We start from the raw sequence: 26,427 nt of genomic DNA on the forward strand, positions 1-26,427 counted from the left end.
CGACATCCTCACAGTGGTGGAGTGCCCAAACCAACTACACACACTAACAGGCTACACGCCCAGCCATTTCCACAACACTAATGCACCCATCCACAACACCATTCTGCAACCGCACCACAAATGCCAATATCCAACCACAATTTACCTATACCCTCTACCTAACACTTACACTACCCGCCCCGGGTACTCGTGAAAGGGGTCCACTCTTCCCCCATCCACACCTTCGCACCATGCACACCACTCCGTACCACTTACTCCAACTCTCTCCACACACCTGTACCTGCACACCTGTGCTCTCACACCTGGTGCCACCTGCACCCTTCTCTCCCCAAGCACATTCGCGCTGATCCACAACTCACTACTCATACACTGCTCCACACACCTGTCCAGTTGCACACCTGTGCAATCACACCTGTTCAATTCTCACACACACGGCATCATCTCAGCTAACTACTCCCTTCTGAAACTTGCGCTTCCCAGTCGTCCCTTTAAACTATTGCGCTCCCACGTCATTATCATCCACACTAATCTACCTGCGTCCCCACTACAGGTATCAGTCACTAACTAAACTTAACGTCACCTAATGTCATCTTCGCTAGATCCCTACAATATAACCTAACCCACCCGGGCTAGTTTTCACTGCTATACACCCCATAATCTATAGCTCCTTTGCCCCCACATTGGAAGGGCGGCAGGGATGCCAGCCTTATCCACCGGGCCCATCGCTCACTACCAATTTTGCACATCAAATTTCAACAAATTAAAAATTTGCCAATCACTACCCATCATCTGCCAATCATTACTGCCAATCCTTGGCCAATCATCAAATTTTGTTTTTCTCTAATTTTGGGGCCAAAACACTAACCTCATCACCCAGTCTACTCACTAATGCCTCTCGGTGCGCCAATTCCTGTCCAAAGCCCGGCTTCGTAAAGCCAAGCCATGAATGCGGGTTGTTCTGTGCCAGCGGCTGGACACGTCCCGCATTCGGTGCAGGGACGAGGGCTTACCCGTGCCGAGATCCCACGCACCATCTCGGCACGGAGCCATCCAATGTCCCGATCTCGACCTGCCGGACTGCCTCAACAAAAAGTGGTCGCCATGACGACCCTTTCTATCGGGCTGCCCGCTCCGCCTAGTGGAGCACGGACGCGGCCGTTCAAAGTGAGGCCCAGCACGCACCGAGGGCCCGATTCGGCTAAAAGTCGCTCTAACCTCTAAAGCGGTTACCGTCGATGCTTCACCTGGACGCTTACACCCCGCAGCCCGTTCCTTGCTCACACATCCAGCCGTTTCCATGCTCCTCGTACCTTTCCTTACACACCCAGGTCCCCTCATTCCACTCACAGCCTTGGTCACACACCTGACCACCGAACACTTTGGCACACATTCGTTGGTCGCACACCTCACCAACACACCTCTTCGCGCCCCCTCCTCTGTCACCTCCTCTGTGACAATCACAGGTGTGCTCTCATTCGCACACCCAACCACGTGCCTCACTACCAATTCCAGCGTGCATTCCCACTCACGCTCTACCATTCCAGGTGTGCATCCTTTCTCACCTGTCACAACCAACTCACGCTCCTTGTCACTCTCACTACTCTCACCTCCATTCTTGACAGCGCACTCACCCTTACTCCCGACAGCGCACTCTTTCCTCAGGCACCTGTCCGTTACACACCTTTCTCGCGCACACTCCTGCGCACACTCTCCCGTCACACCCTCTGTAACACTTACCACACCGCGCTTCCATGTGCTCCCTCGCACACGCGCTACGACCGACTCATTCTCGCCAGCACCCTCACTCCTTGGCACGCACTTTTTCCTCACACACCCGAGTCGGACTTTCTCGCACACCTCCTTTTTCGCACACCAGACCTGTCGCACACTTCACCAACGGCCTCTCACGAACACCCGGGTCCATCTCGACCCCCAAGCTTCTTAAATCCCCTGGCGCATCATACGCACGACCATATTGGTCACCACTTACACCGGGTCCTCTTCCTCTTCGCTTCTCCTCCATCACCTGCGAATCCCTCATCCGGTTAATGAGCACATCATCACGATCCAAACACAGACTTTGGACCAATTCTTTTATCTCCTCTTTTATCTCTTTCTTATCCCCTCTCCGTCGCTTCTTAATTTCGCTCACCCCTTCTTCCACTTCTTCTAATTTCTGCTTCACCTCTTTTATTCCCCGGTACGTCTCCTCAAGTTCGTCCTCTAAGGCTACCTTGACCGTTTCCATGTGCGTCCTCACCTGCCAGTCCTTCGTCTCCATTACCTCTATCACCTCGTCCAACCTCGTTGTCAGTCCCTCACGTACCATCTGACATTCCCTCTTCGTCGCTATCAAGTCATCTTTTAGTTCTTTCTGTGTCGCCTTTAACCCTCCTAATACCGCAGTGTTCCTTTGAACCTGCTCCACTAACTCCGTCTGTCCCACCGTCAGCTGCTCCACCTCCTGCGTCAGGTCCTCTATGCCCCCTTGTAACTTTACAGTCCCCTTTCTCACCTCCTTCTCCATGTGCTCCTTACAGTGCCTCACCTCCTCGCGCACTCCTCCGACCTCCTCACTCACACCTCTTCTGATCTCCTCTCCCATCACTTGCATCTCCTGCCCAGATGCCACCCTCATCTGCTCCATTTCCTCCCTGTGAGCATCCAGTTTGGTTTCTACCCCCATTCTGACCCCCTCTATCTGCTGCCCCATTTGGTTAACTTCCCTTTCCGCTTGGTCCCTCATGTCCCTCAATTTGCCTTCCATCCTGTTTTCTAACCCCTCTAACCCCTTTTGCATCCCTTCCATTTGATTCTCTTGAGCGGCCATTCTGTTTTCTACCCCCATTAACCCATTTCTCACCTCTTTTATCCCGTTGTCTAACCCCTCAAAATTATTGTCTAACTTCCCAAATTTCTTGTCTAACTCCTCAAAATTATTGTCTAACTTCCCAAATTTCTTGTCTAACTCCTCAAAATTATTGTCTAACTTCCCAAATTTCTTGTCTAACCCCTCAAAATTATTGTCTAACTTCCCAAATTTCTTGTCTAACCCCTCACCGGTACCCCTCGCTTCGTCCCTCATGTCCCTCAATTTGCCTTCCAATCGCTCACTATTAGCCCTCATTCCCACAATTTGGTTTCCCAACCGCTCACCCAATCGCTCAATTTGGCTCCCCATACTCATCTGTACAGCTGCCTGTAGCTGCGCAATGAGGGCCTGCATGTCAATCGGCTGCATGTTAAAGCCCGCTGATACAGCGGGCTCGGCTACCGCGCGCTCTTGCGAGGCGCCATTTTGCGCGCCCGCAACGTCGGGCGCAACGACGCTATTTTGTGCGTCTGCTACCCTCACTGCTTCGCTCTCCTCATGTCCCTCAATTTGGTCCTGGATCGACCCTGCCTCACTCTCCTCTACCGGACCCCAGCCGACTTGGTCTGCCATAGCGCGACTTTCAAAATTCGGGTTTTTATATTTTGTAAAACACAATCAAATTTCGCCGTTATAATTTCGAGCGCGTAAAACGCGCTCCGGATCGAATCTCACTCCTCGACACCAATTGTTACCCTAATGGTACAATTGGTGTTCCAAAATTTGGGCTAAATGAATTTAGTCCCAGGTCCGAATCCGACACTCCTGACACCAATTGTTACCGACACGACTTAGATGTTATGATGGGCCGAGCGGAATGGCCGCCGTGTTCGCACAAGTTACCCGATTATACTCGAACGTTGGCCGAGTCGCGCTACGCTAGATCAATGAAGGAAAGGACACAACGGCTAGGTTAAATGACACGACACCAGGGGTACAGTTCTCAAGGCCTCCGGAGGAGGTTATATTAGTTCGGAACGTTTAGATTACAGGGATGAGAGAGACAGCATAGAAAGATAGGCACTTAATTACGGTCTTATAGTAGCCCCGACAGACGACAGATAAACGGGACAAGACTGACTCACACGGGGATTGATGGCAAGGAAAGGCAGGTAGTCGATGGCTCAAGGTGCACTCTTGGCTCAGGGACAGGATACCGCGGCCCAAAAGATGCAGGGAGGTCTCTCAGCGCTCGGAGGTCGCGACTGGTTCTTCTTCGTGGCTGAGGCGCATCTGACGTCACGTCCGGTAAGTCGCTGCGTATAGCCGGCGGGGAGTGACACGCCCTCGGCTCGTTAGCTCCGCCCCAGATGGAATCGGCCCGTTGCTTCTTATTGGGTGCGGGGGTTACCGGGCTCCGCCCTTGACGAGGAGCTGACAGCCAGCCCCTTCGTGGTAACCCCGTAACCTGGAGCACATGGGCCATGGCGGCTAACCGAGCCGGAGTGAGGACGCCCACTCCCCGCACCGCGGCCGCGCCGCCCCCGCTTTGGTTGTAGTTGTTGTTGTTCCATGAGATGATGGGAGGATGCGGAGATGAGGTTGGGGGGAGGTATTGGGAGGTCCTAAACTCACTACTGGTGCCATACAATCACATTCTGGTGCAACGAAGAGTCAGAATTAATGGAAACGAGTCCTTAACTGACATAGACTAAGAATAACTAGCAAGATGTCCGAAAGTTGTCTACGTGAGATGCGGTGGACCTGGGCACGACATTTAATGGGGGAAAAAGGGGAAGGTCGGTTCTACAGAGTGTTGTTTACAGACAATGGGACTAGGGAATGGGGGATTGGGGATAGTTGGGGAGTATTGGGGAAATAGGGGAATATTTACAAGCGGATATGGAGGCCAAATCCCATATCCGCAACAATATATATATATATATATATATATATATATATATATATATATATATATATATATATATATATATATATATATATATATATATATATATATATATGTATGTATATATGTATATATATGTATTGCTGTGGTTTTGCGATAAAGGCAAACCCCCTATAAAATGCACAACATCATGTTGTCTGCAGTCGTTAGTTATTTCTTATTAAATGTAAAGATTAGCTCCCCTCCCAATGTTTAGGAATCCACACCAATATGCGTTGAGTTAGGCAGGATTTCAAATATCCGTGTGGTTGAGGGAAGACGTTTTCATGTGCAGGGAGGCATGGCTCCCTGCACATGAAACAGGCCATGTGACCAACAAGAGACCAATGACAGGTAACCAGCAGGCGACCAATCAGGTTGATCCCACGTCACCAGCAAGCGACCAATAAGGGGCCGTGGACACGGCACCGGCTGGCGACCAATGGTGGGTTGTAAAACCTCCCCTAACTAATAGAGGGAAGGAGGAATGAAACCTTCCTAAAGGAGGTGGGAGGGAATGACCGCACGTGACCAACCTCAGCCAATGGGAGGCTGTGGAACATTCTGGAAAGCCTTTAGGGTCCGATATAAACCAGGGCTCATCGCATTTCGGACTCTCTCTCTGATCCGGCCGCCCCCTCTGACCTGCAAGCTACGTCTCTCTCGTCGTTCGTCCTTGAAGCTGGCCGTCCTGCACCTTCGTTCTCCGTGCCGCGCTCCTTCTTCGTCCTCGAGCTGGATCGTCGCTCGTGCGGACTTGGAGGTGGCGGTTCGTCCTGCGGACCTCCTTCAAGCTGTGCACGGGAACTGCCAGACCAGGTCATCGTCTGCACGTTTCCCGGTACAAAAATAACCGGTGTGCTTCATCCCCGTGTGTGTGTGAAGGCGCCTGTCGGGATTTAGCTCGGTAAAGATTGATAAGTCTGCCTCTCGTCTCTTTTTCTGTGCCTTGTAAATAAAAGGCATGTTCATTTTGTTGTTTACAACTTGTTTGTATCGTCTTTTCTTTATTGGCCTAGTATAGTCCGAAACCGAATTTGACTACTCAATCAGGCCCATCAATCACGCAGGATAAAACCGCAATTCGCCCCGTGCAAAACTGCTCGGCGCAATCTATCGGAATTGGGTGTTGGTCCATTTGACACCAAATTTTACCACAGGAGGTCCTCCGCCTGGAGAATATTTTATTGGTAATTATGACGTCATAGGTCACGTGGTACAGGCGCCATCGTGGAAAAACCGAAAAACGTTGCACCTCTATATCTCTGAAATTACTCCATGGGAAAAAATTGAAATGTGGATCATTGTAAAGAACGCCGCACGGGGAATGTGTTGTTAACGATGACGTCATGGGTGCCTTCATTATGACGTCATAATTCGACAGTGACAACACTTGATCAGTTTGAAATTTATTGAGCGTGATCTGTGCATCAATTATATTAGAGAATATAAATTTATGGTGTCATCGCTCATGTGGTCTGGTAGCCATATTGGATCAAATAAACAGAACGTTCAAAAACAAAAGAGTTGACTCGCACCAAGTTGTCTGCTCAGGGTAAGTATTCTAGGAATACCATGTAGTTAAAAGGGAGGATCAGGGTACAACCAGAATATTTATAAGGGAAGAAAAAGGGTTGGGGAGGTTGCAAGCATAATTGCCCCGGAGTGGAGGAGGGTGCAACCAGAATCTTACTATAATTCACCAAATGTCCGTCTGTCCGTCCGTTCGTTCCCAGGTACCGCAAAGACGGCTGAACCGATCGCAACGATGTTTTGGGTGGGTAATCCTGTGACCCCCTGGAGTAAAATAGGCTATATTGTTTTTCCAATTTCCAATTTTACAGTTTTTCCAAACACTATGGAGTAATATTTACCGATATGAACAGTGATGTGGCTTTTGTTGAAATTCTACAAATACTGTTTAGATTTTGATGATTTGCGTGTGATATGATTTAACGGATGTTTATATAAATCGTTTTATATAAAAAAAGCCTTCAATTTCTGATTTTTTTGCCTTTTCATTTGGGCCTCCCAATTGAAGCCCCGCCCATAGGGCGGGTACCATTGCTCGTGTTTACAATGGGGTGATGTGCAGCCATTATTTTTTCAAAAGGGCTGTTATGGCAGAGTGGGTGGTGGAGCTACACACATGACATTGTGCAACATATCTCCCGGGTCCAATATTTGCCGATCTCTCAATGCCATCGTAATTCATTCATTTGTAACTCTTGATATTGTTGTTCCTAAACCCAACTCACTCTTGCTATTCCTTCCCACATCTCGCACGTCTACATTCTGGACTTTACACCTGCCGTGTCAAGAATTACAGCAGCAGTTTAGCTCGACGTGGCGGTTCGTAGCAAAACAACCTGCTTGTCCTCGGTGTTTGCAAATGTCGTAAGATTATCAAATATTCATTCATATCCACGACCGACCTGGCTGCGGGATGCATCGTTTAGGAATCGCAGCCATTCTGCGATGGAGTGGCTCGTTTTGGTTTGCCTTGTCCGAATGTACTGGCACACAATTTGACCGACTCTTTTTGAAAGAAGGTGCGATATGGGACCGCCAGAAGGGACAGCGGCCATATTATTGACCCCTCGTTGGTGTAACGCAATAGGATGACAATTTATAGACTTTCGAACTCAGACTTTTGAGATAGTGCAGCGGCATAGCAAACCAATTGTGCATTTTGTGATGGAAGCACCAAATTTGGCAGAATGATAGAATATTATATGGAGAACATTTTCAGATATGGAACCACTTTGGAATTCACCCCAATGTGGCCGCCATATTGGATTTCAAAATGGCGGCTTAAAAATCTTTAATTACAAATATTTCTGGTTCTATACCAGCTACAGCCTTGATTTTAGTGTCTGGATGTACAAACTTGAGGTCAAGGAATTGAATGGTTCTACTTAGAAGTTGATTTACTGACGCCATATTGGATGATGACATCATTGAGTGGCTTGGATCTGTCTGCCAGACGTTCCTTCTCAAATTAATGGAACTGATCTCTCCCAATCTGTAAAGCTGTACGCACAGTATCTACAACAGCTGGGCCCAAGATCTCCAGTGTGCCCAGGACCAGCAAATCTGTGCTTTCTTCTTCAAAGGGGCTGCCCATCTCTTCGATGACTGTTGTCAGTGCACGGACATCTTGGACGAACTTCTTCTGCACACTGTCGGTTTGCTCATGGTGGTGGGTGTGCTCTCCCCTTTGGCGCAGTTGCTGTGAGGTCTCAAATTCTGTGATGACCCGAGCAACTTCGGGGCCAGCCACCATCCACCGTCGAAGGGCACTTGGATTTTCAGTTAGGCCCACTGCCCCGCCATCGCCTTTGACCGTGGCATTGTTTTGTTCATGAGCCTGGTCTAGGGAGATGGCGGAGAAAGCATGCCTAGTCTTCTTGGATGTGAGGTGCCCCGCATGGAACTTGGCAGCAACATCTGGGTGTTTCTCTGCAATGCCAACCATGTCCCTGATGTGGACTGGTAACCAGCGAGCATAGTGGATATGACCCAATGCAGCGAACCATGCAGCTAGCTCTGGTAGGGTGTCCATGTACAGCGTGAAGTTGGACTCTCTCAGTGAACGTATGTAGAGGAGTATACAGAGCTCCAGGTTAAGTACAGTGGCCCAGTACTGAAACTGTGGACATGCCGCTGCTCTCTGGTCACACCATGCCTCGAACTCCAATGGTTCCTCATCTCTTGCAGTTGCTCTTTCGTTGTATATGTCATATGCACGATGCTGCAGTATGTGTAGGGCAGCAACAGTTACTTGGTGGGCGCGTCTTGTACGGCTGACGTGAGCTGCACGCAAGAAGGAGTCTGCTGTGCCAGCTGTTGCTATCTCTGCCTGAACCAATGCCTGTGTCCAACCGCTGTCTTGCAGCCAGTCTCCTGCTGTCTTCAAAGCTGCCATCTCTGTGTGTAGACCACCCAGCATGACCACAAAGAGATCTTCACCATGTGTGTCTGGCCAGTTCCATTGCACCTGCTTGGCGATCGCATAAAGTGGTTGGTCCAGTGTGACGACGGGTATCTGTCCAGGGTTTAGCTCATTGATCGCTGCTTTCACGACATCCATGGCATGGCGGATCATTGCCACTGAGTGGGCTTGGTCATGGAAGAGGGGAAGCAAGGCAGTGGGTGTGACTGTGATACTAGTATCCTTGGCCGATTGGTTCTCTGCGTGATGTGCAGCCCAATAAATGTTTCCTGGATTCTGTGTGTCACCACTGTCACATGCATCCTTCACAGTCTGGAGCCACCTCTTCTCTTTATCCAGTTCAGCTTGTGCAGGATTCCTCTGCAGCGACGACTGGATTCCAGCTGGTACAGGGTGGCTTTTGGCAAGTGAACTAACTGGTTGTACATCTGTGTAATACCGTGGAAGGTCCTCCACAGTCTTGACATTTGAGACACCCCCGATGATGACAATACCTCGGTCTGTGCCTTGATTGTCATAGTCTGGATGTTGTATCAATGAAATACCAGTTCCGTGGAAGGAGTCGTGTGCTGTCGTGGAACTGGGATTGTGGTCTATATTATCCACAGCTGATGTGGTGAACACTCCACCGCAGAGCTTTGGGGGACAGACCACCTTCTCCGCCCGAAAGCGCTGACAGACCCCGTTCCCCAGCTCTGCAGAGATCCGTAGCACTCTATCATAGGCAATGCTGATCCCTAGTCCAGATAATGTGTCAACCAGTTCCCTCTTTCTCGTATGGGCATGAAGCATCAAGCCAAGATATATTGGCAAAGGAGTCTCTTGACTAATGCTGTGTCGTACGTCTGTGCCTGCACCTCTCCTCTCATGCTTCACACTGTTGTATTTGAGAAGTTGAGCTATTGTCACAGACGCCGATGCCGATGACTGACATGCCTGATCTTTGATGCCTGCGCCCTCTAAAATCATGGAGACCATTGTCAGCAGCAGTTGTGGCACAGACTCTTCTTGACATTTGTTTGAGAAGGACCCATTGAAAGGCTGAGATGACTGGAACATATCCTTCCTTATAATCCCTGCAGCTCGTGCCAGGTGCACAACATCACTGTCAATATCATGTTGACATGCCTTGGCTAATGCACTGCCAATGTCTTCCTGAAACACCAGCAGGACATCTCTTCCCTGCCTGTGCTCCTGCAGATCAGGGAAGTGTGCCAGGATACGCTCCTTGAGTCTGGTTGTATGGACTCATGTTTCCAGCACAACTCCGAACTGTTCCATTCTCATTGTGTAGAGCTTGGTGAGGTCTGCCATCTTGAATACAGGAGCAGTGTCTTCTTCTTTAGCAGTTTCCTCTATGTATGTTACCAGTTCAGCAAGGACTATTGCTGAAATGACATCTACCGTGCTCTGGCTTTGCTCAGCAAGCTTTTTTGCTGCCCTCACGCGGTTGTATAGGGATGTCAAACATTTCTTATGGTACTTGGCCTCTCTTGCGACCATGTCCCCAGCACTCAGTTGGGCTAACAAAGTGGTATCCTGAAGAAACTCTGCAGCCTTGCGAACGTGTTTATCTTGTTCCAATGTTGCTGCTTGATGAAACTCCAAACCAAGCTCTTGCTGGCAGAAGAAGCACAAATTGTCGCATATGCTATCAACACAAGCTGCCTGAGACCTAGTAAGCTTGTACTTATCTGTGATTGTACTGGGGATAGGGCTTCCCTCTGAATGACTTCTCTTCTGTACCCGCTGTAGTTTGGTAGTGTTATATTTCACCCTGCATGACTTGTGCCACTTGGCTTGGTGGGCAGCTAGAGTGGCAGCTATCCCTTGGCCTTCATCCAGTCGTTGCAAGTCCACGTCTTGTGGCAGCTTGCCTAGTTTATTGAATGCTGATAGATTGTCTTCAAGTGTCTTGTATCCAGCACCTGCATCAGTTCTTTTCGTGACAGCAGGACACTGTAGGGACTCTCCTATATCAACTTGACACAGAACACAGAGTTCCCAGTCCAGTGGCATCTTTGGCGTTGAAGTTACATGCTTGGTAACATGAACTAACTTGAACTGCTTCGACATGATTGAAACCTGGATGGAGCAAACAAACAAAAAAGTCGTTTAATTAGGGGTTAATCAACGGACCAGCATGTTTTATCTACAGGACAATACACGACCCCCCCTGAAATTTGACACCAAATGACCTCTTTTAGGGGTATTTTTGGCCGAAATTTTCAAATTTTTCACTCCCCAGACCCCTAGATGTTCCCTTGAGCTCAGAATCGCCGCTGTAATGTGTCTACTGATGTTAGAAAAGATATAGGGTGAATGGGGCAATAATTGTGCCTGTAGGATTTGTTTCCGCCACCCCCCCTAAGGGTTACAGATTTTTAAAGCCGCCATTTTGAAATCCAATATGGCGGCGACCTTGGGTGAATTTCAAAGTGGTTCCATATCTGAAAATGTTCTAAATATAACATTCTATCATTGTGCCAAATTTGGTGCTTCCATCACAAAATGCACAATTCTTCTTAAATTTTTGCTATGCCGCTGCACTAAGACCGCTCAAACGTAATGACATCATCCCTATGCTGACAAAACGCTGTACGTATTTTATAGACGTACTGCTGTATAATCTATAAAATATGTACGTATTTTATAGACGTGCTGCTGTATATCTATAAAATATGTACGTATTTTATAGACGTACTGCTGTATATATGGTAGCGGCAGAGGGTGGGTGAGGTGGGGATTGGGGGTGGGGGAGAGGGGGGGGGGGGTTCACGTGCACCCAGTAAACCCCCCTGGATCTGCCCCTGCAGAGTGTAATATGTACAAACAAACCATTTACCCCACCCACACTCTGTTTACCCTCGCCAGAGAATAGGAATTCCATTTGGGTCTGTGCGCACATGCACGTCTATCAAGTACGTACTATTGACAATGTGAGCACACACACGTTTGTTAAGAGCGTTTAAGACTTGTTAAGTACGTTTGTTAAGAGCGTGAGTGCATCTATAAAGTACGTACTATGAAAAGTGTCTACGTCAATAAAATACGTGTATCTATAAAATACGTACGTCTATAAAATACATACGATTGGAACATGTATCTATCTATACAGTAAAACTGATTCCCCTCCCCCTCCCCGGCCAATTATTTGCGCCAGTCACGTGACCTGTGTAGTGCAGGTATCGCCACTGAACTGTTCAGTCTGGGTTCGATTCCCGACCCGGGGACTTGCATCACGAAGCGCGCCGTCCTCGGATGGACGTTAAGCCGGCTGTCCTGTCCGGTGGACGTTGAAGACCCCACCGTGTCTTTCGCCAAGAGCAGGCGAGTCATCTCCGGCAAACTGAAACAAATTACTATCGCTGGCAGATCAATGACAAACCACCCGGCACGATCCCGAATCGCCATGACGCTCCTACCTGTAACAGCAGCCATACTTCCTGGAAAACTTTCATGGACTTAAAAATCGATCAATGCAACACCAGCAAACATTGCACACCTCTCTATACTCAGGGTTATCGGTATGTATACATAGGTTTGGATTTTTACTATTTACCTCTTGTGTGGGATCGGCCGGGGGAAGCTTGGCCTGGGGAAGCTTCGCCTGGGGAAGCTTGGCCTGGGGAAGCTCGGCCTGGGGAAGCTCGGCCTGGGGAAGCTCGGCCTGGGGAAGCTCGGCCTGCTCGGCCCGGGGAGCTTCACCTGGGGAAGCACCTTTCTTGTGGGATCGGCATGGAGAAGCGTGGCCTGAGTCTTCACGAACCAGCTGGCCAGGGCTGACGTTCGACTAGTTAAAGCAGGAATTTGTAATTTGACCATGGAGCCGGCGATATCTTGCCAACTCTTCTCGAAGGACACCATGGGATCTTTAACGTCCACCAATGAAAGCTGGCAGATGGTGCACCAGTTTGACATCACAAATATTGATGAACCACCCTACCTGTGAAATACCAGGATGGCAGTTTATAGCTGGGTCGGGATTCGCACCCAGGCTAGACAGCTTAGAGGGGAGTGTGTCTACCTCTTGGCCATCTAGTCAGCCCACAAAGGCCTAAGCACTAGAGAGTTAAAAAAAAAATCCAACTAAATTTTTTCCCTAAAAACACTCCGCGGCACTCACTGATGAACCTCTGAAAGTTTGACGAAGATCTGTTCAGCCAGCTCTGAGAAAAATGGCGACAGACATACGAATCTTCTCCAAACCTTCAGAAGTTCATCAGTCAGTGCCAGGAAGTGTTTTAGGCAAAACAATTGTTTTTGAAAATATTTAGAAAAAAGTTGGATTAAATTTTTTTTTTTGCGCATTAGTGCTTCAGCCTTTGTAGCTATGTGAAAGGTAATAATAAATAAATGATCACTGACCCCATTCCTTAGAACTTGGTGGGTGTAAGAAATGTTTTAGGCCCCACCAAAAATGGATTTTCTTTTTTGATTTATTCAAAATGCCAACAGGATTAGGACAGCACCAGGTAATGCCGGTACCCCAGGTAGTTACTAAATTATTAATTGATTGTATAATTCAGAACACATTGCGAGCGTGTAGATCAAATGTTCCATCAATTGTTCATAAACCAGGGAATACATCTGAAAATGAAAAGGATTGTTCCTATCCGTCGCATCTTCCTCCTCTTCCTTTTTTTACACCTTTACATCCTACAAATGCAAACCGGTACCCATGATTGCTAAGTCACCGTTCTGTCCTCTCCACTCAGAAACAAACCGGTCTTTGTTGTGTGTCGCTCATCGATGTCAGGATGATGATTTTACCTGCGATGATCGCCCCATCAATATGTTTGGCCTAATTACAGCTCTCCGCAAACTGTTTACTTTGACATGATTCAAATGTCACCAAGTGGTGTCATCTGTGGGTATCAGCCTGAGAAACACAATCAGTGTAACCGCTAAACAAGGGTTCACCGGTTCTCTTAAAATTCAATCTCCCATATTTACAAATTGTCCACTGGCATGTTCTGATTTATTTGCATCTCAAGCGTTCCGCCACTCGGAACAATCTGAATGTGTTCTCTTCGTGGAAATGCCTGACGACTGGGGTTAGGATTTACATACCAACAGCGAGACGGTAGAGAATGTGAGGATGGATGGAGGATCGGCATTGGCAAGGGTTTAAAAGATCATACACACTCCAGGTGTCTGGCCAATGACTTCGGGTGTCGCGATGCTCGAGTCCAAATGACTGGAGAGAACACTGGGATTGAATGGACAAATTGGAGCCAATTACACAGATTGGATCAAAAAGAAATTGGAGCCAAAGAGAAGAGAGAAAAGTGGACGAGCTAAGACGTAATGAGAAAAAGTGGATTGTTTGATGAACCCAGGTGACCCCATGGGAGCTGTTTGTGTGGAAATAGCAGACCTAGCAATAGCTATGACATTTGATGGTGGAAGTCAGACACATGGACAACCTTTGCTTCATGGTAAGAGATACCAATAATGCTCATGGCTTTAGAATCCCTCAATTCTAGGGGTGTAGAATTGGATAAAGCAATGCCAGGCCACAGTGAACACCGCGGCCCATGGCACTGCATTATAACGACGTGTGCACCATGAGGTGATCCGAGGCATGGAGTAAGGACCTGCAGACTCCTGCGAAGAAAACTCTGTCTACAGAGATATAGGTCACCCAAGAGATGTCGTCACTGATGCTGAAGCTCGAGAAGTCGCACCTCGACCAGGAATTAGACAGTCACCGACTAAGGTGGGAAGTTTTGTCAAAGGGTCTTTTCAAAGAGACAAAGTGACCGATGGTCGTTCAGTTCCAGGACGTTTACGATGCGTCTTTTAACAAGTAGTTGTCAAAACTTTTGCAACTCTCTCAATATGGTAACGAGATAGTGAAAACGTGAAGTGGAGCTGACAGCACTCAGAGTGAATTCATCGACTATAAGCCATCCTGTTGGGACTATCACGATGAAATATTAGTCTTCGTGAAACGGAGTGTTCCTTTGCAATGTCGAAATGCCGATGCTCCTCAAAATGCCAGGAGCACCTCACTTCCGTCGGCGGTTGACCTGCTCCTATCGCCCGGTAGCATCCGTTGGGACCATCAAAACACCGATGCTTTGCGGTAAAACATACCCTTCCTGCATTGCATTTTAAATGGTTATGCACGTGAAGTGGTGTTCAGCCATGTTTATACCCATAGTGCCTTTGGGTTTCGATCCCGCGGGACCCATGAGTAAAGGGTACATACACCGACGGTTGCGATAACAAATGTGGTCAATTCAACTGAATATTCCACCAGCATCACCTTATCCACATCCTTAGGGGGTGAAATCACAAATTATGGTGCGACAACTGCCTCTATAATTTCCCCCCGACCTTTTGGTATTTTGTCAAATTGATGTACCGCTACTGGAAATATTTAATAAACACGCGTGCACACACAATTCTTTCTCGCAGCTTTCGCATCTCCGTTCCCATTTATTCATATTTACAGCTTTGTTCATCGTGCTCGCTCGAGCCTCTTGCATTTCCAATTTTACGCCTTGAAAAAGGCCCCGCTCGCTCGACCGCTCGCGGCCCGACCGAACCACCATTCCCCCACGTAACCTCCCCCTTACACCTATCGGTGAGCCGCTCCCACATGACATCATCACAGAAGCGGTATATCGGGTGCTGAAGAATGGGAGTTATCGGGCGGTGAGATGCAACGGTTAGGCCTGACCGGGGCACAATTTGCTTGGGAAATGAATTGAACGTTGACGATAAAATTAATGCTCTTTCGCTCTTCGAATGCCACTTCGGTAATGATGTCATTTACATCAGCAATGAAAAGCTTTTCACAGTTTGATGGTACACGGTAAAGCAACAGTAAAATTTGACAAACTTACTGCAAAATATAAAACATTGTGGTAGTGTATACTTGGTGTCGAACCATGTCGGGCGTCCACAACTAATGTCTGAAGATCCTAAGTGTGAGTCCAACCCAACTCCAGGGAATCAACCAATGAACCAGAACGGTGAATCTCGTGGTGTAAAGTTGACAGGCCTAAAATGTCCGCAAAATGGATGTGATAGAACTGTCCATCTGCATGCTACACTTTCCTCGTGCACCGAAAGGTCCTCAAGTCTCTGCTGCACAACGATAACCGGAGCTCTCTTTCTTGATGGGTTTTATAATCACACTTGTGCTTTTTCTTTAACGTACAATGCTGCCGAAGCAGCAAGCCCTTTCGGTGTTTCTTGTCTGCTGAAGGTAGCGAGCAAAGTGTGAGTGGGCTGAGCTAAAAGAACAGGGCCCCGGGCTTTAATGGCCTACTCGGCTGCACATCTTGTGGCTGCCTTTGAGGTGGAAGCAAGTGGGTGATTTAAATTGCTTCATGGGTACACCTGATAACAAAATGCTCTGAGGTGTTTGTACCCTTGTGCTTCTCCACAGTCATTACTCGGGCCAACCCGCGGCCTTAAAGGCCTTCGTCGGAGTCTCAGCATAGGAAAACACTGGCTAGAATAACGATATTCTTCCTTAATACCATCTCTGTTGTTGCTGATGCCATTTCCTCGGTTGCAGTAATTTCTCATTTCTTAATGAAGTTCCAATATTTGCTGTTGCTCCATCGGCACTTGATGTGGCCAGCTCAAGCCCTATCTCGTAAAGTAGTTCCTCCAGTTTCTCCATTGTTGCTACGCCATGCTCCTCCAGAGCCAAAATGTCACTGCCATGGCGGCCAATGTCAGCATCGCCGGGGGCCGGCACAAAGAGGAGGCGTCGCTCACTCTCGCCATGCCGCCTGAAGGGATAAACGAAAGGAAGCAAAAACAAGAAAGCTCACTCAACATGTGATCATTTTCAGCACAGGTTCATTGAAGTTCTTGCAGTTTCCCCACATCCAAAGTCAAATGAAACCATCAATCCCAAAATCTTGTGGTTTACTTTCATGATAACTCAAACCCACTTTCCTCTCCCGTCCCTCCCACCTTCCTCTCTAAATCATTGCACCGCACTACACTACCCACCTTTATGCGAACTAGATGGCCGCTTGTCCGGATCTTGCAGGTCACCGTGTGTAGTACTGCCCGGTTTTTCGTCATCTGAGCCACGCAGCCATGTGGTTAGAGCAGGCGGGCGGGGTAAGGCCATGCTATAGGTTAGTGCATGTGATGTCAAATCAAGCCAGAAGCAGCAAGGCTCTCTGCGCAGCTTACGGGATTTGCACAAACAAATTGTTTTGCTTTAAGATTGGCATTTGGAGCAATATTGATCAAGTTATAATCTGGTTTTATTGCACGGTAAGCGATAGCGACATCAATCTGGGGATTTGCTCTACAGTTTTCAGTTCAAAAGATAACAATGACTGATAACTAGCTACAGTATTCAGCCTCAAAAAATGTTAACGTAGCAGAATTGGCCCAGAGAGATGATGTGAGTAAGAGAAGTGAGGAAGGAAGCCGGGAGTGGGAATGAGGGGCAGAAAGGAGAGTGAGGGAACAGATGGTGATAAAAACATGGCCGTAAGGAAGTCCGCATTCTATGATGGGGATGATTTGCTGTACCTCAGTACAATTATCGGACAATGCATGGAATGTCTGCAGCAAAGCGCGACACGATATGGAAAAAATGGTTTTTCTGTTCGCCTTTGGTATTAACCAAAACAAGAACATTGATACAAACATAACCAGCGGCCAACAATGATAATAACATATGGTGACACTAATAACGCTCGCAAGCAAATGGGTACAGCAGCGCCAAGCAGAAACAGCTGCATGCTGCACGAGAGGCCTGAAGGATTTGGGTTTGGGCTCCGGACTAGACATCTGTTTCACTCCAAGCCTGCATCTTAGCTTTCACTTTATTTTTTGCTGGCTTGCCGGTGTCTCCCGACATTGAAGAACTTGATTTTGGTTGAGGCTGCTCCCACTTGATTCATCCTTTGACGTGACCTGTCAAAACTAATAATATGACCGACCAATTTCCGGTCCATTCACTAATTTTTTGCTCTACTTTCTCTTTCATTTGAGTTCCCTTACAAGGTGGAAATTCATTGATGGAAAGGCAAATGTTTGATTAATAAAATTACTTCTTTAGATGGATGACATAAATATACTGTATACTACAAACAAGACCGATAGTCCAACAAAGGCGTAGCTGGGGTTGTTTTATACTCTAGTTGAAGAGAATAGTATGACCTGGGTGGGGATACCAGTTACCAGTTAGCAAATAATGTAAGTATTAATTTTTTTTGACCATGCATGGACAGCCGGTTCGTGAATGACTTGGGTAAAACGGCGAATGGCAAATAATGAACCAATAAATTCGACATTCCTGTGCCACCCTCAGTCGAATGTCAGGCATGGACAGCAGGTTCGTGAAGGACTTGGACAAACACCGTACCCGGTCTGAATGTTGCTATATACAGTCAATGGCGAAACTGCAAATGGGGAATGTGCGAATGTCACCGATGGAAACCCTTACGTCATTTCCTCATTCTGCTTTAAACTCTCTATATTTTCATTCCGCACAGCGTCGTTCCAATCACAAACTAGAACGGCACTTGGTAGAGCGCATACCTCCGCCAGGCTGCGCAGTTTATGTTTTGTATCCCAATGATAGGCCAGATCTTGATTCGGACTTGAATCAAGGTCTAATCGGCTTGGTCTTGTCACCAAACCAACTCGTCCACAACTTTTAAAAATATCATGTTATATCGCTTTTCACCCAATCTCTCAACTGGTGAAGAATCACTTAAAAATTAAATAATTCTCGTATCCGAATCCATATTCAGATCTTCACCAAAATTGAATCAATTCTTCCTTGTCAAATACACTACCTCTCCGCCAAATTTCGTCCAAATCCGTCCACAACCATTTTGTCAATATAACTTTCCTTTGTGATCCCATATCCACACCCGCACCAGCTACAACAGTCCTGACCAAGACTGTGTCAGCCACATATTTCAAAGTTACGCCGGACTGAATCTGACCTCCACTCCTGCCAAGTTCTGGTCATGCCCACTGACGAGATACTGCCCGCACGACGGGCATCACGCCAGTCCACGGCGCCTCAAATTGAGGGAAGGCCCACTATCCTCTACCTCCATCCTGCTTCTTAACCCTCCCACAACGACTCCAGTGTGTAAAAGTTTTTTGTTTATTTGCCTGTGCTTCTGAATTCGAAACATATCGCATCATTACAAAGTAGTGCAAGTTGCACGATCGCTGGATCTTCTGAAATTCAGCAAGCATTTCTTTTTTTTCCTAATTTGCTCTCCGTCTACCTTTTAAGTGGTATCTGTTTGTGCATATCTGTTTGTCTTTGTTCTGCAGTGGTAAGACATTCCTTTTGGCACCCAGTGGAGAGGGGACCGTACCTTTAAGACCCGTTCGTTTGATGCTCGATAACATTTCCTAACATCGAGTTCGTTTTCAAATTACTTCATTACATTGAAGTGGAATACGCAAGACTCATCATTAAAACACCAACACATGGTGTCTTCAAATTGTGTCTCCCAAATCCATGGCATCCAGATGAAGACGAGATACCTGGGGGGTGTTTTATTCAGGTTTCATTCGAGCCCTCGGCTAACTGTTCTAATCGCCATTAAAGTACCAATAACCTGTCACGCTGGCTTACGCTTAAGGAATCATTAATTCTCACATTTCCGCAGATAGAACAAGAAAAAGAGCAATCAGAGATTGCAAACCCTCGCCAGGATGTATTTTCAGTGGTTTTTAAGACTTTTGTGTTAAAACAAATATGGCGGCCGAACCACGTGACCGATGACGTCATCATTTTTTTTTCTCCACCAGTTTATGCCGACATGGCGCTCAAGAAATTTCATCTTGATAGGATGAAGTTTTGTACTTGTCGAATTATGACGTCATAATGGAGGCACCTATGGCATCTTCATTAACATATTTTATTCCCCATGGAGAGTTCTTTTTTATATTCAGCGCTTTCGGGGATATGGAGGTGCAACTTTTTTCGATTTTTTTCCAAGATGGCGGCCGAACCACGTGACCTATGACGTCATAATTATCATTAAAAAATTATACAGGTGTAGTTGCACCCATGGTGAAAATTTCCTGTCAATCGAACCAACGGTTGCAGAGAAAATCATTTATTCTGTGAGGACAGACAAACGAACTCAAATGCAATCCGCTCTCCTCTGGCGAGGGTAATCTATCTATAATTCCAGTAATCTCTGTTTGTTTGTACGTTTGTACGTTTGTTTGTCTGTGACCGCTGTTTCTCGACAACCACGGGTCCGATATACTTTTAACTTGCCAGGTATATTGCTGGGGACCCGAGGATGTGCCTTTTCAAGGTTTCATATTAATCGGACAATTACTTACCGAGCTATGTCCAAAAAACGATTCAACCAATCAGAGAGCAGCGAACTATCGCGTGTGCCGAACGTGGCGGACACACTCTGCCTCGGATGGCACATTTGAGAGCGTATTCATTTATTTCACGTTTGCAAACTATGTTGGCGTTAAACTATGTTTTAAAACTAATAAAAACGAATTTGCGATTCATTCGCTTTCCTGCGCGTTTGTGCACGCGATGGCGATTTCTTTACCAAACTCCGGAAGCCGTTCGCTTTGGACCAAACCATTTCATGTAAATAGAGGGGGGGGGATATAATTTTAGATATAGATATAGTACGGGCAATGCCCTAGTCTATCTATAATTCCAGTAATCTCTGTCTGTACGTTTGTCTGTGACCGCTGTTTCTCGACAACCACGGGTCCGATATACTTTTAACTTGCCAGGTATATTGCTGGGGACCCGAGGATGTGCCTTTTCAAGGTTTCATATTAATCGGACAATTACTTACCGAGCTATGTCCAAAAAACGATTCAACCAATCAGAGAGCAGCGAACGATCGCGTGTGCCGAACGTGGCGGGCACACTCTGCCTCGGATGGCACATTTGAGAGCGTATTCATTTATTTCACGTTTGCAAACTATGTTGGCGTTAAACTATGTTTTACAACTAATAAAAACGAATTTGCGATTCATTCGCTTTCCTGCGCGTTTGTGCACGCGATGGCGATTTCTTTACCAAACTCCGGAAGCCGTTCGCTTTGGACCAAACCATTGCATGTAAATAGAGGGGGGGGATTGTCACCACTCGCAAGCCGTTCGCTTTGGACCAAACCATTTCATGTAAATAGAGGGGGGGGATATAATTTTAGATATAGATATAGTACGGGCATGCCCTAGTAATGATAAAAGGAAATAAACACCGAAAGACATTTTTAAAAAAACAGCAACAAAAGTGCCACCTGACCTACAAGAACACTATTCCCAGCATGAAGAGAACAATAATATTTTCTGATCTGATTATGACTGGAACACATTGCTCTCTCTCTTATTGTACTTGGGTATTGATATTTTTTGTGCGATAAAACATTTTTCATGTTTAAGGAACCTTGGCCGGTGTAAAAGTGAGTAAAAATGTGAACTGGTGCTTTGAATGTATTATTACCTTTTGAGCAACAGATGTAGACATGCAGACGGTAACACTTCTTGTCGTTGTCTAACAGGGGCGTTGCTGAAAGACAAAAAAAGGACAGGACTCAATAGGCTTTCAAAGGTTTCGTTATATTACAAAAATAATTCTGAAAATAATTATTATAAAATGTAAGATCATGAATGGGACCTTAAGGCACCGCATGAACATCAATAAGCTCCGGGTATTACAATAGACAAGTGAAACAGGTGAGAGGTGTTGAGGTGTTGATGTTGAGCTGCTTGGAAATCGAGGGATTGAAAGGATGTTCCAGAAGCACTTCAATCACTCTTCCCTCAACGACTACAAGCACCACTATCTCTCCTGTCATTCCGCATCCCTTCATCATTTTACCCCAACAATCCTACCTAACCCAACCATCGTACTTGCAGGTCGCTGTGTTTCCTCCGCTACCTCTCCTCTTTTTCCTGTCTGTTCATTCCCTTGCTTATCACATTGGGGTGGGAAGATGACCCCGAGCCCTAGATGCGTGCACACTCGCCTCTCGCGTTAAAATGGGCGTCCATCTGCCGGTGCTCGTTGGTCGACAGTTAAAGAGCCCACGGTGTCTTTCGTGAAGAGTAGGAGAGCTATCGCCAGCACAATGAAAAAATTACAAATTCCTGCACTGACTACCACTGGGAAGGCAATGGCAAACCACCCAGTGTAACCCTTGCCAAGAAACTGCTTCGGCAGCACCAATGTTCTGCATAGGGCATGGTACATGATAATGATAATCGCATAGTGACCTTTGATTTGACTTTTATGGAATACAGTGGTGATGTGGAAAAGGAAGGGAATGGCAAGGGGGAAGGGAGTTGTTGGGTCTTTGCCTTTCCAGTCTTTCCTGCTATCTCTCAGTACATAGCACTCCATTCTTGGCCTTCTACTTGGGCTTTTTAGTAAGATGAGTAATTTTTCATGAAACATTGACAGTATTCGGCGATGACAAGACACCAACAGCGACTACAAGTGTACAAACAAACAATCTACTGCTGTATTTTTAGGAAAGGTTGGGATGATTTTTCAATGCGAGAAGTTTCATTGATTTGGACAGAGTGTGGAAAACCTGTGATATCACATGGAACAAAAATACAGGGAGAGATTCCAAAATTGGGATCTTACACAAAAGAACCAATATGCACGGCATGGACCAAAAAAAAAGAAACGAACAAGTACAGATACATTCAAAGTACACCGCCCCCATGCCAAATAATTAAATATCCTACAGCGCGGCATTGCTGGGGCTCCTCGGGCGCCCGGCAATACCGCAGTGCAGCTCATAGAGGCTGCATTGGGAGGGAGAGGTGTACACTAATTGATTGATTAATTGTATAATTAAAATCAATAAAAGACTATCACAAAATATTTTCTTAATCAATTGGCTAATAGCATAACTAAACCACTAGTGCTTCATCCGAAGATGTATCTTTTAGAAATTTAATTAAATAAGTCATTAATAAAATTTTAAATAATTAATTGATTAATCAATAAATAATTAATCGATTAAATGATTAATCAATAAATCAAAAATATCCTTGATAGCCACATCACTTGGTCACTGTCATGTCCAAATATTATCTTCCCAGCTCAAAAGGTGCCTGAGATATTGGCCAAATGAGAAAGAAAATAAATAAATGATTAATAATGAAAATAAATATATAATAATCATTAAAAAATTTAATTATTAATCAATTCGGTCACAGAACACCACCATTTCATCAGAATCTGTAACTGAAAATTTTTTTTTATTTTAGGAATTAATCGAATAATTAATCGATTAATTGATCATTGATTAATTAATAAATCAAAAATATCCTTTGCAGCCAAATCACCTGGTCATTGGCATGTCCAAATATCAGCTTCCTAACTCAAAAGGTGCCTGAGTTAATGGTCAGAAGAGAAAGGAAATTTGATTAATTAAATAAGTACTTAATTTAAAAAAACCACCTTTAGAGGCCATTTTTCCCCGCAAAGCGGGGGTTGGCCTTTTTCGGGAACCGTGGTTGTTGTTGTTTTTCGGTCCCCTATTTGAAGCAATGTTTTATGGCCGGATGCCCTTCCTGACGCCAACCCTTTTTGCCGCCTTTAACGACAAACAGGGAATTACCAGTGAACTGGTACTCAATTAGCCGACCTCGGAAGGAATGACAGGCTGAGTCAACCCCCCTGGCGTTAATTCAGCGATCGACCGGGATTCGAACCCAGGATTCCTTGGTATCCTAAAGCCGGCACCCTAGCCGCTAGCCCAACACCAGGGATCAAGTAACTTAATTAATCGGTAATAATTAAATAACTCCTCAATTAATTGATTAATCAAAAAACAAAAATACCGTTTTTAACAAAGGACTTGCTCACTATTGTGCCGAAATTCCAGCTTCCTAGCTCAAAAGATGGCCGAGATATTGCCCGGACAAACAAACAAACAAACAAACAACCAGAGTGAAAACTGAGTACTCCCTTTCAGCGTGCGTCCCTGCCGAGCCCCCTTCGGTGCCCAGCAATGACGTTTTGCAATGCCTAGAGATGGCATAGGAAAGGAGCGGTGTACAATTATTTTGAGTCAATGAAACTAGTAAAATATTTACATCTGTTTTCGCAAACCACTGAAGTTATATGTTTGAATGATAGATAAGACAGAGTAGAAAGAAATTTAGGCAATGGGTAAACGACCAATGACAATGAAGATTTATGGTCTTGTGGGATAACAAGGAAAGTCAACAAGTGAGAGACAGCCGTTTCAAAACAAAGCTTCTTCAATACTAGAGCTCGCAGAGCACCTTACCCGGACAGTCTTTGGAAAAAAAAAGACATGCGGCAATTGGTTTTGTTTTGTACACTCAGTCGAGGCCCGTGTAAGAGCTAAAAATTGCTCAAGATGATGTAAAATGCTGTAATATTTTGTCAAAGTACCTCTAAATGAGAATTCACCTCTAAGCTGTCTAATGTGGGTTTGAATCCCGACCCAGCTATAAACTGTCAGTTCGGTGTTTCACAGGCAGCCGATTCATCAATGCGTGTGCCGTCCCTCGGATGAACGTTAAACCCAGGAGTCCCGTCTGCCAGCATGGGTTGGTGGGCGTTAAAGATCCCATGGTGCCCTTCGCAAAGAGTAGGCGAGTATCACCGGCACCATGGGCAAGTTCCAAATTCCTGCCCTAACTAGGCGAATGTCAGGCCTGGCCAGGTCGGTTCGTGAAACACTTGGGCCAAGCTTCGCCCGGCTGACCCCACAAGGTGGGATAATAGTGGCCGTTAAAGAGCAATGGCAACTGCTAAAAGAGAGGTTTTTGAAAGTGCCAAAAAGGCAATTTGTGTTCTACAGTGTTCTAGTATAGAGTTCAATAGAAATAAAATAAAGATTTTAAAGTTAGTAGAAAAACCATTTTTTGAGAGTTTACCGCTGTTGATGCAGCTTCTTTTACACCACCTTATTTAACACGTTACGTTAGTAATCCATGCCCGTTGTTTGTGTCCTTTATAACTTTATAACAGTAAGTGTCCTGTTTGGAATGATTTTCAATTTTGTTTGACTTCCAGACAGGTAGACAGAGTACAAATGATTATCTCATTCCTCTCTGCGTACGTGTGATCGCGATTAATTGAGAGCCAAAGTACTGCTAAACTTCAGATTTGTGTTCCAATTCATTTTCAAAATATAACATTCAATTTAACTTAACGAGTTCCTCGCTCATAAACTGATGTTTGGAGGCAGAAGGACAGACAGACAGACAGACAAAGCGTACCAATTGTTTAACCCCACTTTTCACTTTGCACATGAGAGGTAGTGATACGATTGTGAATATAAGACAGATATCTGCAAACCTTCAGCATGAACCACCACAAAAAAGATTGGTGTACTTTTCACAACACCTTGTCAAAGTTTCCATCAACAACCCTTCTTCGACCAGCTGTGTTGGGTTCAGCATGTTTGGTGAGAAACATATGCAATCGTCGGCGAATGCCTGCCTACCTTTAAAGACAGAGCGCACTCCGACATAGATGCAAATTAAAATAAATATATGAGCTAAGTACGAGTACTTCTGGGAGACTGTAGATGTACATAGTGACAGGATAAAAAGAAAACAAAATCCAGCAAACTGACTCGATATCAACCCCAGTAAGTAATTGCAGTCACGAGCAACGATCAAAGCTTCCAAGCAGTGTCACCAAGAGTTGAATGAAGGAGCCACAAGACTCCGTCAAATGTAACATTTTTGAAACGAAGATAACTACAAACTTAAAAGCTCTTTTTGTTGTTGAAAGAGGCATTAGTGTTCCAGTTGCTATGGACGCCATCTTGGTTGTGATGGATCTATTCAGGGTATATGGTCAGGAGTATTCAAATCATAATCGCTACAGCCCAGGCATAACATCTGTACACCAGCATATACTATTCCCTATGTATACCAATTTCTCCATTAAAATCCATACATTTCTCAATGTCAACAATGGCCAATTGTGATTGGTCTGTTCCGGCCATTTTACTTCACAGAGATTCTTCTCCTTCACACATGTTTAGCGCCTCAGTCCATCGATGATATACCTGATGTTTTGTATCGATCAGTTCTGTGATTCTGCAGAAGATGATCTGTGATTATTTTTTTCACAACTCCAAGATGGCGGCCTAGCCATTGGAGGTTCTGCATTAGATCATTAGAATTGGGAGAATCCTGTGAAGTTCTTCCAGGCCTGCTTTGCGATCTCCGATAAAAATATGCCACAAAATACATTGGAGTAATCATAATAATAACAGAAATAATATGAGTTCACTTATGAGGAACTTCAACACAGGAGGAAAACATTAGGCCGATCAAGCCTGCACAATGGTTGCAAACTTGTGATTGTTTGTCCGTGCTCTATCCTTTTGAAACGCTGAGCATGAAGCAAGGAAGCAGCACATACATTTTAAAGTCTTTGGTAAACTTGGCCGTAGTTCGAACCGCAGACATCCCAGATTCAGAGCAGACGCTCCAACCATGATTACGCCACCGAGTTTGGTTTAATAATATTTTTTTTTTAAAGCTGAAGAACAATGGGCATGAAGGCATGGTGGTTTGGAAACCAAATTACTGCTTCATAATGGATTCATCTTGAATGTGTCATGATCAGTGAGACAGACAGACAGACAGACAGACAGACAGACAGAGAGAGATGAATCACAAGAGAGTAGGAGGGGGTGTATGTTGAGAGTTAAAAGTCTCCGACTCGTCTGGGGTGCTGTGTGCACC

The 26,427-nt window shown here is 45.7% G+C and overlaps 1 protein-coding gene across 2 annotated transcripts in view; it reads right to left on the minus strand.

The window, feature by feature from the left end:
* Positions 1–15,128: 15,128 nt before the first annotated feature.
* The window catches only part of LOC137431087 (ephrin-A2), a 29,709-nt gene continuing 18,410 nt past the window's right edge, over positions 15,129–26,427 (minus strand). The window contains exons 3-5 of one of the 2 annotated variants that reach the window (XM_068121984.2): positions 21,173–21,238; positions 16,699–16,773; positions 15,129–16,472 (exon numbers count right to left, since the gene is read on the minus strand). In XM_068121984.2, coding sequence (XP_067978085.1) covers positions 16,366–16,472; positions 16,699–16,773; positions 21,173–21,238 — 248 coding nt within the window. In that variant the 3' untranslated portion in view covers positions 15,129–16,365. The remainder of the gene's footprint in view (positions 16,473–16,698; positions 16,774–21,172; positions 21,239–26,427) is intronic. The other variant, XM_078781387.1, reaches the window with a different exon arrangement.

The sequence above is a fragment of the Myxine glutinosa genome, chromosome 7 (assembly GCF_964187855.1).
Source record: "Myxine glutinosa chromosome 7, kmMyxGlut1.1, whole genome shotgun sequence".
NCBI classification, from domain to species: Eukaryota; Metazoa; Chordata; class Myxini; order Myxiniformes; family Myxinidae; genus Myxine; species Myxine glutinosa.